The sequence below is a fragment of the Phasianus colchicus genome, chromosome 30 (assembly GCF_987193195.1).
Source record: "Phasianus colchicus chromosome 30, bPhaCol1.hap1.1, whole genome shotgun sequence".
Lineage (NCBI taxonomy): Eukaryota > Metazoa > Chordata > Aves > Galliformes > Phasianidae > Phasianus > Phasianus colchicus.
This window is the reverse complement of record NC_143465.1, coordinates 3,373,159-3,386,902: the sequence shown is the minus strand read 5'-3', so window position 1 is coordinate 3,386,902 and position 13,744 is coordinate 3,373,159. Positions and strand designations below refer to the sequence as shown.

At 41.7% G+C, this 13,744-nt stretch overlaps 2 protein-coding genes across 2 annotated transcripts; both read right to left on the bottom strand.

Moving 5' to 3' along the window:
* Window positions 1-5,904: 5,904 nt before the first annotated feature.
* Window positions 5,905-7,442, bottom strand: LOC149914378 (feather keratin 4-like). Its single transcript, XM_090126955.1, has 3 exons — window positions 7,401-7,442; window positions 6,477-6,590; window positions 5,905-6,276 (listed from the first exon to the last, which is right to left on the bottom strand). The coding sequence occupies exons 2-3, from the start codon at window positions 6,579-6,581 to the stop codon at window positions 5,905-5,907; spliced, it is 477 nt and encodes a 158-aa protein (XP_089983081.1). The 5' UTR covers window positions 6,582-6,590; window positions 7,401-7,442.
* A 4,673-nt stretch (window positions 7,443-12,115) lies between these two features.
* On the bottom strand, window positions 12,116-13,580 carry LOC116240307 (feather keratin 1-like). The gene is made up of 2 exons (XM_031610632.2): window positions 13,482-13,580; window positions 12,116-12,487 (listed from the first exon to the last, which is right to left on the bottom strand). Exon 2 carries the CDS (start codon window positions 12,464-12,466, stop codon window positions 12,116-12,118), a length of 351 nt encoding a protein of 116 aa, XP_031466492.1. The 5' UTR covers window positions 12,467-12,487; window positions 13,482-13,580.
* Window positions 13,581-13,744: the final 164 nt, after the last annotated feature.

Here is a 13,744-nt window from a genome sequence, read left to right as displayed (position 1 = left end):
ACCCAAATTCCTCTGCCCTACAGAAGAGAGTGTCAGAGGCACCTCCACCTATCCGGAGCAGTTTGGGAGCTCATTTCTCTCAGCACCCTTCAGGATGCCTGGTGCCTGTAGGAGGTAGGAAGAGGGGATATCTTTATGACCCTCCCGTCCTGGAAAGCTGGGAGATTCTTCACAATCCCTTCTATTTTCTCAGTTATTTACGTACATAGATTTTAATGTCTTGGACCAGAATGCACCAGTGACCCACTGAAAAATGAATGTGAAGTCTTGTGCCCAGCAAATGCAACCCCTCAAAGCTGCTCTTCTCTACAGAAAGTTGCCCTCAGCTTCTCTCCACGCAGGGATCATAGAATCATAGAATGACTTGGGTTGGAAGGGACCTCAAGGATCATCAAGCTCCAACCACCCTGCCACAGGCAGGACCACCAAATTCCATACCTAATAATAGACCAAGCTTCCCAGGGTCCCATCCAATGTGGCCTTGAACACCTCCAGGGATGAGACATCCACAACCTCTGTGGGCTGCTGTTCCTGCACTTCACCAGTCTCACAGTAAAGAACTTTCCCTGACATCCAACCTCAATCTTCCCTCCTTCAACTTCAACCACTTCCCCTTGCTCTGCCATTATCTACCCTTGTCTAGAATTGACTCCCCTCCTGTTTGCAGGCTCCTTTTTTTTTTGTTTGTAGGTACTGAAAGGGATGAAGAGGATAAACTTTAGACAGCTACGAACAAGCCAATGCAGAAAAATAAAATAATACAAATGCAACAATTCAAAACAGAGAAAGGCAGTGGATTCAGACTTACCTTTTCACCGAGGAGAATAAAAGAGAAAAAGTGGATGGCAGTGACTTGCACAGTGCTGGTTTTTATACTGCGTCCCGGACGTGAGATGTACTTTGTGCATGAAGCCACTTACCAGCCAATTGCTAAAGATGTCTTGTATGCAAACCATTCCCAACTGATTATGTACTTCTTCTTCACTGTTGCCTTGTTTTAATTTCATAAATTATGTGTTTCACTATAGAAGTTTCTTTTATCTTAAAACCTTATGAGCTCTTTTAATTCCTGGCCAGATGAACTGATTCACCTCAGCTACTAAGGAAGAAATTTTGCATCCTAAACATGATCTGTGCAGCATACATTGTTTGACACAGATGAATACGTTTATCAGGAAAGATGCATGGGATAACTACCCCATGAACCCCCTCCTTCCACTTCATGAAGTCCATCAGTTACTGAGATATCTATAGCTACAACTCTAAACCAAACTGATTTTCACTCTAGCAGCTGCACAAAGGAGATAATGTGCATTATCCAGAAGATAATGTTTCTACAGAAAGCACTTGGCAGAGCTGACTGCACTTTGTCAGACTCAAAGGTACTTCCTGGGAAACAGCTGATCCAAGGGAAAATGTTGTTTTACTTCCTTGACTCAGGATGAAAGAGCATCAGCAGTTTGACCTGTTCATTTCATATTAAACTATTGTATTTCCATGAAGGGATTTGAGACACTGATATTCAGTTTGGAGACTGTCGAAGTCCTTCATCTCGGGATTTGGCAATTTGAGCTTTATTCCTATGTCAGACTCCAGGAAAAATAATTCAGGTCAAATTGAGGGTGCGGGTGGGTTTTTGGTGCTAAAAGTTCTGCACAACTTAATTTCGTGATAATTAAAGTTGCCAGTTTTACATTTGCTGATATAGTATTTTCTTCCCTTATTGTGTCTTGCACTATTATACAAAATTATACCCCAAATTAATGGTCGCTACCTAAAGAAGTGTATAATATTCTTTCTTCTTCCCTTGAAAGCAAATAACTTTGTCTTCATTTTGCATGGTCTTAAAGAACATTGCAATGTTCAACATTTCAATTTCTTTTTCAAAGACAATTTCTTGATTAAAAAGTAATTGCATGCAATGCATAAGAAGACTTTAAGGCAGAGGTCGGTGCTGTAATCTCTCCACTCCAGAGACATGTAAATTGTGTCTAAACTGTGAACATCTCCATCAGAATCTCCTGGGAAATAAATGCTGATCGCACAGTTTTGAAGAACAAAGGTCTTCAAAGTTCACAACAGATTTCCGTCAATGGCTCAGACATGCAAATAGTGTATGAGCAGAAAATTTGAAGGCGTGCTGCATCATTTGAACACCAGCAGTGTTTGAAATTTGTGACTAGTATGGATGATGATTTTCCCAAACTACATCACATTCCGTGGCTTCAGAAGCTAGAGTCAGTCCATCTCTTCCTTAACCTTTGAAGAAGCATTTGCTTCAAAAACCCCATGCTTCAAAATGTCATTCCAACCATCAGTCACTAGATAGATGTCCATAGGTACGTGATGACATTACCCATACTGTCCCCATTAGTGACACTACTGCCTGCAGCTCCTCTATCCCTTGAGGTTTATCAGGTTTTTGTCCAATACAATGTCAAAAATACACATTCCTCAGTAACAACAACTATCTAGTGATCATAAGTGAAGCAAGTATTTCTGAAAAACAAGCTCATCAAAAGGTATGGGGATGATGAAAGAGTCACAGATTCTCTCCTGATGGTGATCATGTGTTAGAAGTGCCTCTCTGGTTCAATCTCCTCCTCCCAGGAGCTGAAGACTTTGGGATATTTCCCACTGGAATATTACAAAGCAAATCTAAACCTCATGTCACTGATCAGAGATGAAATTATGCACTATAGTCTTCAATTAAAATTTCTTGCTGTGAAATTGAATGCCGTGAAGCAGTGTGACCAAATGCTGACGAGCAGAAAAAATTCCAAACCAAACTGAATTTTTTGACTCATCCACTTCTCAAGAAGGTGGAGTTGGTGTAATGGAGCCAGGGATATTCAAAGGATGCAAACCATAAAGATGAGAGACACCACAGATCGTGGTTTCCATCTACAGCAGGATAAGTCCAGGCAATAAACATAAGCAGTAAACAGAACAATTTCACTGGTGGGAATACAGCCATATGCAAAAAGGAAGAATAATAAATTAATTTAAAGTTAAGGCAGGACTGGTTGGTAAAAGTGCAAGAACATCCCGGGTCCTTCAGGGAGCCTGAGAAAGCAATGGAAGCTCTGCCCTTAAGAACCTTTCTACATCTTATCCCTGTAGCCACCGAGGTACCGTAATTTTTGCCTTTAGTTTCACAGAGTTTGGTATCAAAATACAACTTCCCTGACTGTGATAGCAAAGAGTATCCTGCTTCCTTCTATGGGAAGAAATCCTTCCAGTTGTTCTGTGGCAGATCAACAGACATGGGTTTATAAATCTAGGAGGAATGACTGTGTTTTGTTCAGAGCACAAAAGATGATTACATCGATCCCAGTCTAATATGGAATGACATTTCTAATGCGGTAACAGTTTCAGAAGCAGCTTGTATTACCTAGAGGGTTTCTCTGTAACATTAAGATCCAGCTCACAATCTGCAGCAGAGAATAACACTTTTCAAATGTTAGGATTGAGACAAATTTTTGCTTCAGTAAGTTTTAATTCAAAGATGGAAGATTGGGAAAAGGAATTTATGGGGATAATGCACACTCAGTGATTTTTGTTTTTTAAAGGATTGAGCAATGTAGCAGACCATTCCGAATACACAGAGATCCCAACCTTGGAAAGACTCCACGTGAACATGTGTATGTGTCAGTCCCTCTGCACTGGGGGTCAGAGAGATGAAAGTATAACAGAGAACTGCAAAAGGGGATTATAGCTGTAGAAGAATGTATTTTGGGGAGAAGAAATGATATTGCTTGTCCAATTGGATATGTCGGAGTTCCTTTAACCACAGTGCCTCAGCCATGATCCTTCCCAGCCTCTTGGATACAGTGCAACAATAACCCCTCTATGGGTTTGGATAGGCAGATTGACCTGTATAAGAGTAGTTGCTTTGCTGCACTACAGATGAAGGGTAACTTCTCTGGGATGTGTCCAGTTTGGTCAAGCAATAGCTCCAGTTGAGAGAGCAAAAAATGAAATCATAATGCACATTTAATTCCCACCAAACTTCTGCTGTATTATAATATCAAACTGCTCAATTTCCATTCTCCTCTGTCATTAATTATTAAGAAAACCTGCTCCTTGGAATTATGAATTCTTTCATGGGACTGATGAATCTCCTTTAATTTAGCTCCGGTAATGACTGTAGTCAATATAACTTTGTCAACATCTTTCTCTGGCCTTAATTACAGTTCAGCATCAGACTGCATAGACAGACTCCAAACAAGAGATTTCACAGATGCATGGGGAAACAGGACACTGAATCATCCTGAGCCCTCAGGTAGAGCTTTTCAGGCTCATATTCCTCTGGGAACAAAGCTCCCCGTGTCCGAAGACCACATTTATTATAACTCAGACAGCCATGCTGGAACAAAGCAAAGCCAGGCATTTTTCAGATCTACAAGGCACAACAGACAACAATACCTAAAGTCACAATCAGAAAGAGCTGGAGCTTACAATCCTTTCATTGACTTTTTTCAGATGTGTTTCCCAGGCCAGCAAACATCAGTGCCCAATTCCTTTGTAAGAACACCACATCACCTCCCTTCCCTCACCTCCAACACTTCCTGTGGTCTGTGGGAGGCTCTGGATTGCTCAGAGGGTTACGCTATCCCACCTTCCCCCTTAGCAAGCTCAGATGCTCCCAAGGACAGCATAAGCACTCCCTTCTCTTAAAGGACCCCTCATTACTCTCACTGGTAGAGCAAAGAACATCACAATCTTCTTCCAGTTTGGTGAGCAAGTGGAGAACAGCTAAGTGGAAGTGGAGCTTCAGAAAAAGATTTATCCCATTTATTCCTAGTGTTCCTCATCCCTGTAGACTTTCCTGCTTTATCTCTATCCCTCTGCCCACTTTTCTCTGTACATCTTCTTATTTATTGCGACTACAGAAGGATAAGGAGAAATATGACCTCCCACATGGGTTTCTTCCTGAAATTGTGCTTGGCCTCATAGCACTGAATGGGAACTCACCCCTTTTCTCAAGCAAGCCTGTTTCTCCATTCTTGTTCCTCTTCAAGAAATTCCACATCAAAACTAACAATGTTTCATAGAAGAGTGATATCAAAATGTTTAAAGGGCTTGTCTGGATCTTCATGGTGCAATAGATACAGAGTATTTAAAGAAAGTAAGCAGAACTTGCTAGCTTATAACATTTCCTGTTTCTGCTACAGTAGGAGACATACACATTGCAAGGGAGCTCTGTTTATTTCTAGCCTTTGAAATTATTTTCTTGGGGTAGATTTACTTTATAAGCACAGAATAAAAACTCCATCCACAATTGAAATCTGAACCATCCTTGTTTAGCAATTGACTTGGAGTTATTTGCACAGTGGTTTCTGGCACAGATGAGTTGCAAACAGACCTGTTTCACCACAGACAGGTTGGAAAATGGGCTGGGAGTAGAAAGAAATTCAGGCAGACTCGCAGTATAATGCAGCACCAATTTAATGAGGCTGAGGCATGGAAGGAAGCAATGTAAAATGTAAGGAATATATTTCCAGAGTCCGGTAAGGACAGCACCCACTCATCCCTCTTACAATGATATATTCAGCAAAATTTGATCTTCCTTCTTTATGATTTAAATGGACTGTACTACATCAGCCATGCAGAACAACTCCTAATAATTACATATTTTACCTAATCATTGTGAAATACAAAAAAAACACACACACAAAAAAAATAGTAGAAGAGAACAAGATATGATCAGAAATATAAAGTAAAGCATAACAAAAGACAAGCAAAAGCCTGATTTTAGGGAATGCCAAGCTCTCACAGCTCCATTAACTTGAGGCAGAATTGTGGGTGTCCAACAACATATAATCATGGCCAGGAGCTCTCTCCCACATTAGGTCATGCTTCAGCATTTCTGGTCATCTCATCATGCCTGCTCCTCGTGCTCTAGCATGGCCCATTGAAGCCGCTGCGGTAGGTGTTGTAGCGGCGGTAGGGCCGGCTGTACCCGCTGCCCAGACTGGGATAACCAAAGCTCCCAAATCCCAAGGAGCTGCCGGAGGAGATGGGTACTCCCCCTGCACTGAGAGCACTCCCAACAGCCGCAGAGGCTGAGGATCCCACAGTAGTGTTCTGTGGGAAGGAGCTGAGGATGGGTCCTGGCAGGGTGACCACCACGGGAGAGGGCTGGATCACCACTGTGGAGTCCTGGCACTGGCGAACACAGGGCTCATTGCAGCTGTTGGCCAGTGGGGTTGGGCCACAGGGGGTGGGAGCGCACAGGTCATAGCAGGACATTTCTCTGGGGCGGAGGTAAATCTGAAACAGAGAGAAGGAAACAAATGCAATACAAGAATTGGATGAAACCCTTCCTGAATACAGCAAACTTGCAAGAGATTGCATGGGGAGCAAGATGATATTTTTGCTCCAGAGTACTTTCAAAACAGGGTTGAGTTTTCATTTCCTTTAAGGAGACTGCTAGGGAAGGTAACACTAATGCATCTTGCTCTGTCACTTACCCTGAAGCCTCCGTGGTTAGTAAACTCACCCAGGAATCGGGGCATGTGGTGCTGCTGAAAACCTCGTCGTTCCCATTGCAGAGAATGCCCTAACCACATGGCCATAATGCTACCCTGGAAAAAGGGAACTTTCAACACCTCCCCTTGCAGCTGTGGCTGCACATAGGAAAGGTATTTGTGTCCTAGAGAAATAGAGCCTCCAGATGAAGGTTCTCAGCTGGATCAGGTGAGACCTGGCTTGTTACTGCTGATCCAAAGCTTATATATTTGCCAAACATCCAGAGATGACAAGCATCCTACCCAGTGCTCAAACATCAGATAATTTTTCTTTTTTCCTTCTTTTCCCATGCTTTCACACAAGTCCCATCTCAGAGGTACCTTCTCCCAGTTTGAAGAAACTGGAAAATACAAGCTGGCTACTTGAAATTGTTTACAAGAACTGGCAGGGCAGGCAGCTGAGTTCAGGAACCCTTCTACTTTTTGTCTTGCTATTAACATAAAAATCATCAGCAGAAGTTACAGTAGAAATCTATCTGCAGGTGTTTGCTGCATGGGGAGGAGTTGGTTCACGGGCACTCTTTGCCTGCAGAATTGCTATGAGGTGAGTTTCAAAGACAGACATGGACTGAGGCTTTCTTCGTGAAGAGCTGGCAACCCAGGACAGCAAAGGATAAAATGCAGTATTGGATCCCTGTTTGTTGCTCTTAACATCTGACCACAGATAAATTTCCCACTAACTTGGGTCTGATGCCCTCATTCCAAGATTTTTGTAACAGACCACCAATTGAAAACTTCCTCTTTCATATGAAAACTCCTCTCAGCTTCGTCTCAGAGAAAAGAATAAGCTGAATGTATGTCAACAGTGCAACATCATCAAGGCAAGAGTTCAATGTACAGAAAGAGAATCAACGAGTTCAGACTTACCTTACTGTCCAAGACAAAGAAGGGAAGAGAAATGGATGGAAGGACTATGAGTTGCTCAGGTTTTTATACTTCATCCCAAGTTGCCCAACAACTTGGGACGTTCATTGTGCATGAAATTATTTATGAGCTGGTACTGATTATATGTTTTTTTGCCTCAGTATTTGTGCTTATTGCTGCTTTGCTTCCTTATCTTGTGGCATGTATATCTGACCACAGGTTTCTTTCATCTCAAAATATTCTGTGCCAAGTTAATTTCTGGTAACATTAGAATAATTAATTCAGAACTTATCCAGCCTTGAAAACCCTTTGGGATCTGCCTGGTGTCTTTATAGTAGATTAAGCAGAATTTGCATAACGTAGCTCTGTGGACAAGCCCTCCTCTGCAAGGTAAATGCTGTTGCAAATCATGATGGATTTTAGCTTTTGTGAGTGGGAAGCCAGTCCATGAGCAGCTATAGTTGAGAGATTCCAGATGCTCTAAGGGAGAAAAGGAGAGTTTTCCAGAAAATGGCAAGTAAGGTACACACACAGTTCACACCCAACTCAGGCCCAAAAATGAGAGAAGAAACCATGAATAGTGCAAAGGGAAGGGCTGTGAAAAACTCAGTGAGAGCTGAGAGGGACTGAAAAGAGTTAGAACTTTCTGCAAAGGCCATATAGACAGAAAAGCTTTTAAGTTGCTGATTCTTTGACATGGAAGAAGAAGAGTAAAAGAAGAGTACAAAAAATCTTGTCAAATGAGATATTATCAAGCTATTGTATTTCTGTGGAAGACTCAGAAGGAAAACCTTATACAGGATCTTGCTTGTCTGCTTCCAGTTATGGACTCTTAGGTGCTTTATATCAAGAGAGTCCATAGATACATCTCAATTCTCATCTCAGACCTTATCACATCCACAGCTGCTTTTAGATTAACTTCCATACAGGTGAACATGTTGCCATTTGTTCTCAAGGAAGAGTCTTGCAAAAGATAAGGCTTTGCAAAACTCAGGCTGCAGAAACAGTCACACACAATATTTCTTCCTTCCATAACACTGTATTGACTTCTGCTGCTCTGCAGAGGCTGGTGCATGGTGTTAGACCAGTGGCAGCCAACTGGAGAAGTGTCCGAAATATATGAAACCTCAGTAATTTCTTCATTTGTGAGTTTTTCTGGACTTTGCAAAGAAATGGAGCTTCTTCTATAGGAAAAATTTGCAGGATAAATAGTAAAGAGGTAAAATACAGAAATGATCCTTGGCACAGAGATCAGCACTCAGGTCTTTGCTCTCCTAGCACTTCAATTACTGAGACATGTAAATCATCTCTAAATTATAAGTGTCTTTGGAAGATCCCCTGGGAACAAAAACTTGTTTGGCTTGGTCAGATGTTCCTCAGAACTTCAAAGTTTATCAGAAACTTTTATTAAAACTCCAGGCATGCAAAGTATCATGCTATGTGAAGCTTAAGATATGTGACCCGTGTTTAAATTTTCATATCTCTCTTATAATAATCTATTATCAAGATTTGGAAGTATAGACCATTCACTGGCTTCTAAAATTTATGCCACTGTTCCTGGTGGCAGGATTGATGGCTATTTCATTTTTAATTAAAAATAGCTCTAGGTTGGTGTCAAGCCATCTCATATTCCAAAGACATTCTCAAAGAAATGACTCTCACCTTTTTGGCCTTGCCAACCATGGCGACTCCTCAGGACTTCTCTGTAATCTAAGGAAATAGCAAGGTTTTTCAAAGAGAATCTCCTCTGATACCTAGCACTCATGTGGGGAATTAATTTGCATGACAACATTATCCTCAGATAATTTTCAGAAATTATTTTGTTCTTTTTTCCAACCTCTATTTGGAAATATAGAATTCTTTCAATATCAGATTCAGAGTTTAGAAAAGGACCTAAAAATATTTTCAGAGATGTCTGTAACCTTCCTTGAAAGTGATTGCAATAATTGGTGTTCTGAGACCAGCCACTTCACTGCACAGTCTGAATGACTTCATCTCCTGATCTTTGGGCTCAATTAAAGCGAGTGAATCAGAAGTTCACAGCTGTTTTTATATGATCAAGGACAGGTCTGTATACTCATATTATAATTAAAAGTTTTTGCATAATGTGAGAACATCTTCTTGAGACAACTGTGAGCAACTAAATGGCTGAAGAGAAGCCCTTCATCAAAAGGGAATTGGAATCTTACTCATAGTAATCCCTGCGGAATGGCTCCAGACACACAAGTGACCCAAAATCTGTACATGGAAACACAGACACATGGCAAACAGAGCAGTTTCCCTGATGGGAAGAGATGCAATAACATCTGAATTATAATTAATTACCTTGTTCAAAAGAAAGAGGCTCTGAGCAGCTGAACAAATCTACACTGCTCTTTACAGCACAGAGTCCTCCAATGCAGCCCCTTCTCTCACTGTCCACAATGGGTTTGATTGTTCTCTCTTTAACTTCAGACCCCAATCTTAGCTAATTGTGCTAATACAAATGTTTACTGACAGCATGACCAACAGTCTGCACCGCCATTTGAAGCTCACCCAGTAAATTAGGAGACCTGGTTCCAGGCCATTGGCAGTGAATTTTGATAATACCCTCACGGCGCCAGTTATTGCTGGCTTACTGCTTACAACAGGAGATGTACCTGTATGTTAAGGTCCATTTGTTCAGTCAGACTGGGTATCTCTGCAATGTATTGCTGCTTCTATTGCATCCCAATGAGGCCATGTGTTGTTTGACACAGGTGGATGTATAATACACACTGTGTGTTTAATTTGGGGTGTCATTGGGTAGAGGCAGAGCCTCCAATGTCAGCTTCACCATTTCAACTTGTGCTGCCCCTGAAGGCAGAAGCATTCAGATATAAGTAGATATATACAGTCCTCAGAGTTCATACCTATTTCATACACAGATGTTTTAATTGTTAATGTTATTCAAATATTGCTGTAAAGGACTTTAAAATGACAAAAGTTTGAGGTTTGGTTTTGCATTGTACTGCGGTCTAATGAGCTTAAACAACTGATGATATAGTTTTTTTGTCCAAAAAAATGACTGCAAATAATGACTGCACAGATATCCATGGAGTTTTTCTGCAAAAACTGGATGGCCAGTAGTGGTGGTGTTGTACCAGGATTCACTGGGAATAGTAGAAAACAACAGCATCAAAAATGATTTCATGCTATAGGGAAGAGCTTGTTTACTCAGCAGGGCTTCTGTAGAGTACCACACCCACACTGGGTGGGCTTTGGTTGTTTTCCAGTAGGTGTTTGAATATTTTTTTCAAATGTAGATATTTAATTACATTTTAAATTCTAATAGTGTAATTAGCATTTCTCTACCTGTGGCCCTGTGCTGGATCCACCTACCTTGCAGCCACCAGGACTGATGAGCTCGTACCTGCAATCTCAGGGCAAGGGGGGTTGCTACCATCACTGGTAGAAACCCTTCTCACAATCCAGCATTTATTTGTGCCAGGGGTTACGTGAGACCTCACTGCAATTATATGCCAGGTCCCTGATTTTATGTTTATTTTCATTAGTCATTTAGGAAGGAAACAATTATGGCATACATGCTTGGAGCTGGAGATGCAGGACAAACACAAACATTTAAATCTTTTCCATCTCAGTAAGAAGAGGTGAATTTCCATACTGCAAATAAATTAAAGTTACAGACATCACCATGGGGTGAACATTCAACCTGTCATTTAAATCCAGAGCTGCCTGCAGCCAACAAATGTATGCAAATTTCCTCTGCCAAACCCAACATTTTCAGCATGATCTCATGGAGATCTGCACAGAAGCACTAGGAGCTCTGTCTGCATTAGGAATCCCACTTCTTCACTGAAGCAGCCTCGGATAAGGTGGCACTGATTACAAAATAGTACTCAATATGATGTACAGGGAAATAGGTTTCCTTTTAGTGCACAGTTCTACCCAAAGAGCACAATGTTTCTCAGACCATGGTCATCAGAGAGATTTTCTGATGTACAAAAGAGATGCAATAACAAGCAGTTTATGTGCAAGTCTTTACCTCTGTGGTGAAAGACAGATTTGGGGAAGGAAATCTAGGAAGTCTATCACACCAATCTATTCCGTATACACATCTCTTCTACATGTCTGCTTTGTGCACCCACACACATGCACACACTACTACACGCTACTGCAGAGAATTCTCCTTGTGTATGTAAGGAAGCCAAAGTTTCCTGGCTGTAGAAATGCTGTCTTGGCATAGAAGTAGTAACCCAACATGAAATCACAGCATTTAATTACTGAAAGTAAACAGATATATGGTCAGAAACTTTACCAAAAGCAGGCTGCTCATGGGCATAAGACAGCCAACAAGCACCAGGAGACTTGTGTGATGCAGCATAACTTTAATGAGCAAGAAGTGGAATAAAAAAGTACAAAGTATAAGCATATCAAGGATTCTGGAAGACAACAGCTGATGCATCTTTTCATCCTAGGTTTTGTTTTTTAGTGTTACCATGTACTGAAACAATAAAGTCTCAGATACAGGAAAAAAAGTTCATTAGAAATATGAAGAATCCAAAATATAAGACAAACAAAGGCCTGATTTTAGGGGATGCCAAGGTCCCACAGCTCCACTAACTTGAAGCGGAGTTGTGGATGTTCAACAACACATAACCATGGCCAGGAGCTCTATCTCCCACATCGGGTCATGCTTCAGCATTTCTGGTCATCTCATCATGCCTGCTCCTCGTGCTCTAGCATGGCCCATTGAAGCCGCTGCGGTAGGTGTTGTAGCGGCGGTAGGGCCGGCTGTACCCGCTGCCCAGACTGGGATAACCAAAGCTCCCAAATCCCAAGGAGCTGCCAGAGGTGATGGGCACTCCCTCAGAGCTGAGGGTGCTGCCCACAGCAGCAGAAGTGGAGGATCCCACAGCAGTGTTCTGTGGGAAGGAACTGAGGATGGGTCCTGGCAGGGTCACCACCACTGGAGGTGGTTGGATGATGTAGGTGGACTCCTGGCACTGCTGGGCACAGGGCTCGTTGCAGCTGTTGGCCAATGGGGTTGGGCCACAGGGGGTGGGAGCACACAGGTCGTTTGAGGACATGTCTGCAGGATGGAGAGTCGTCTGAAATACAGGACCAGAAAGCACATGCAATCGAAGCACTGTGTTGAATTTATAAAACTCAGATATGAGGTTAACAGATATGGAAGTAACGAGACAAGGTGGCTGAATGGGTAATTATTTCTGATCAAAACCCACAGTGAGCAGTCTGAATATCATATAGAGACTTCTCTTATTCTTCTTAAATTTGTCAGAGCTGTTGGCCTCTGAATTCTGCTGCTGATCATATAAGTCGCCCCCTGAAACCTCACAGCGAAGGCACTTCCCATTCGTTAGGGTTTTCCCTTCCCCAGCCCTCTAGATGGAATCACTGCAGGTATCATGGGAGATGGAGGACACCAGCTGGTATTGGAGGCAAGGCTGGAAATGCTGAGCCTTATCATGACACTTATCTTGGTTTAGTGCCTTAGTGCACAGATTTATTCTCTAACAGCCCAGCCAGAAGCATTTGCAAAACAGTAGAAAAGTGTTTTAGAAGAAACTTCTTCTCCCAAAAGTTTAATGAGCAGAACAGGCTAACATAGAGTGGGAAAAAAAGGATTGTTTTCTCAACAAGTTTTGCCCAAATTCATTTTCAGTGAGGCTTCTAGAACCCATCTCTCCTGTCTGTGGAAAAGAAGACTTCAGATATATTCTGGAACTCATACCAGATTTATCTGTTGGCTAGTTCCAATATCTTAAGACTACATATTCCCAGCCAGGTCCTTTAGTACTAGTACTTTAGTGCTATTCCCTTGTACCAGCCTTTAAAATGAAGCATGGAGATGCATGTTCCAAGGGTATTGCCAGTATCCAAGTCTTGCCTTGTTACACCCTGCTTCACAAATAAATAAAACTTTTCTATTTGACAGAAATATGCCTTTCTAATTTTCCTCTTCAAAAGGAAAAAAAAAGAAAAAAGAGCCAAGCAGTATTTATAAAGAACTAAGAACAACAAAAAGCAGTCATCAAAGTAACATTTAGCATTTAAAAAGACTTTGGGTAGATTCAGACTTACCTGTTCACCTGGCGAATAGGGCAAGAGAAGTGGATGGAAGAGCCTTGTGTTCTATAGGCTTTTATACTGCATTCCAGATTGCCTGCAGACCTAAAACATATGCTATGCATGAAATTATTTAATGATCCATACTTTGGCATGCAAAATCTCAAAATAATTTAACTCTTTTTCTCCCCCTGCCCCCCCCCCCCCCCCTCCCCCAACATCTTCTGGTATTTCTCTATTTTTCCCCTCCCCTTATTATACTCACATTCCAGAACAGA

What these genes read in the sequence shown, in the direction of transcription:
- LOC116240307 (XM_031610632.2), bottom strand. Translation starts at nt 12,466, where the DNA reads ATGTCCTCAAACGACCTGTGTGCTCCCACCCCCTGTGGCCCAACCCCA.
- LOC149914378 (XM_090126955.1), bottom strand. Translation starts at nt 6,581, where the DNA reads ATGGCCATGTGGTTAGGGCATTCTCTGCAATGGGAACGACGAGGTTTT. An exon ending in CTAACCACGGAGGCTTCAGG is followed by an intron (nt 6,277 to 6,476) that starts GTAAGTGACAGA and finishes TCTCTGTTTCAG; the next exon opens with ATTTACCTCCGCCCCAGAGA.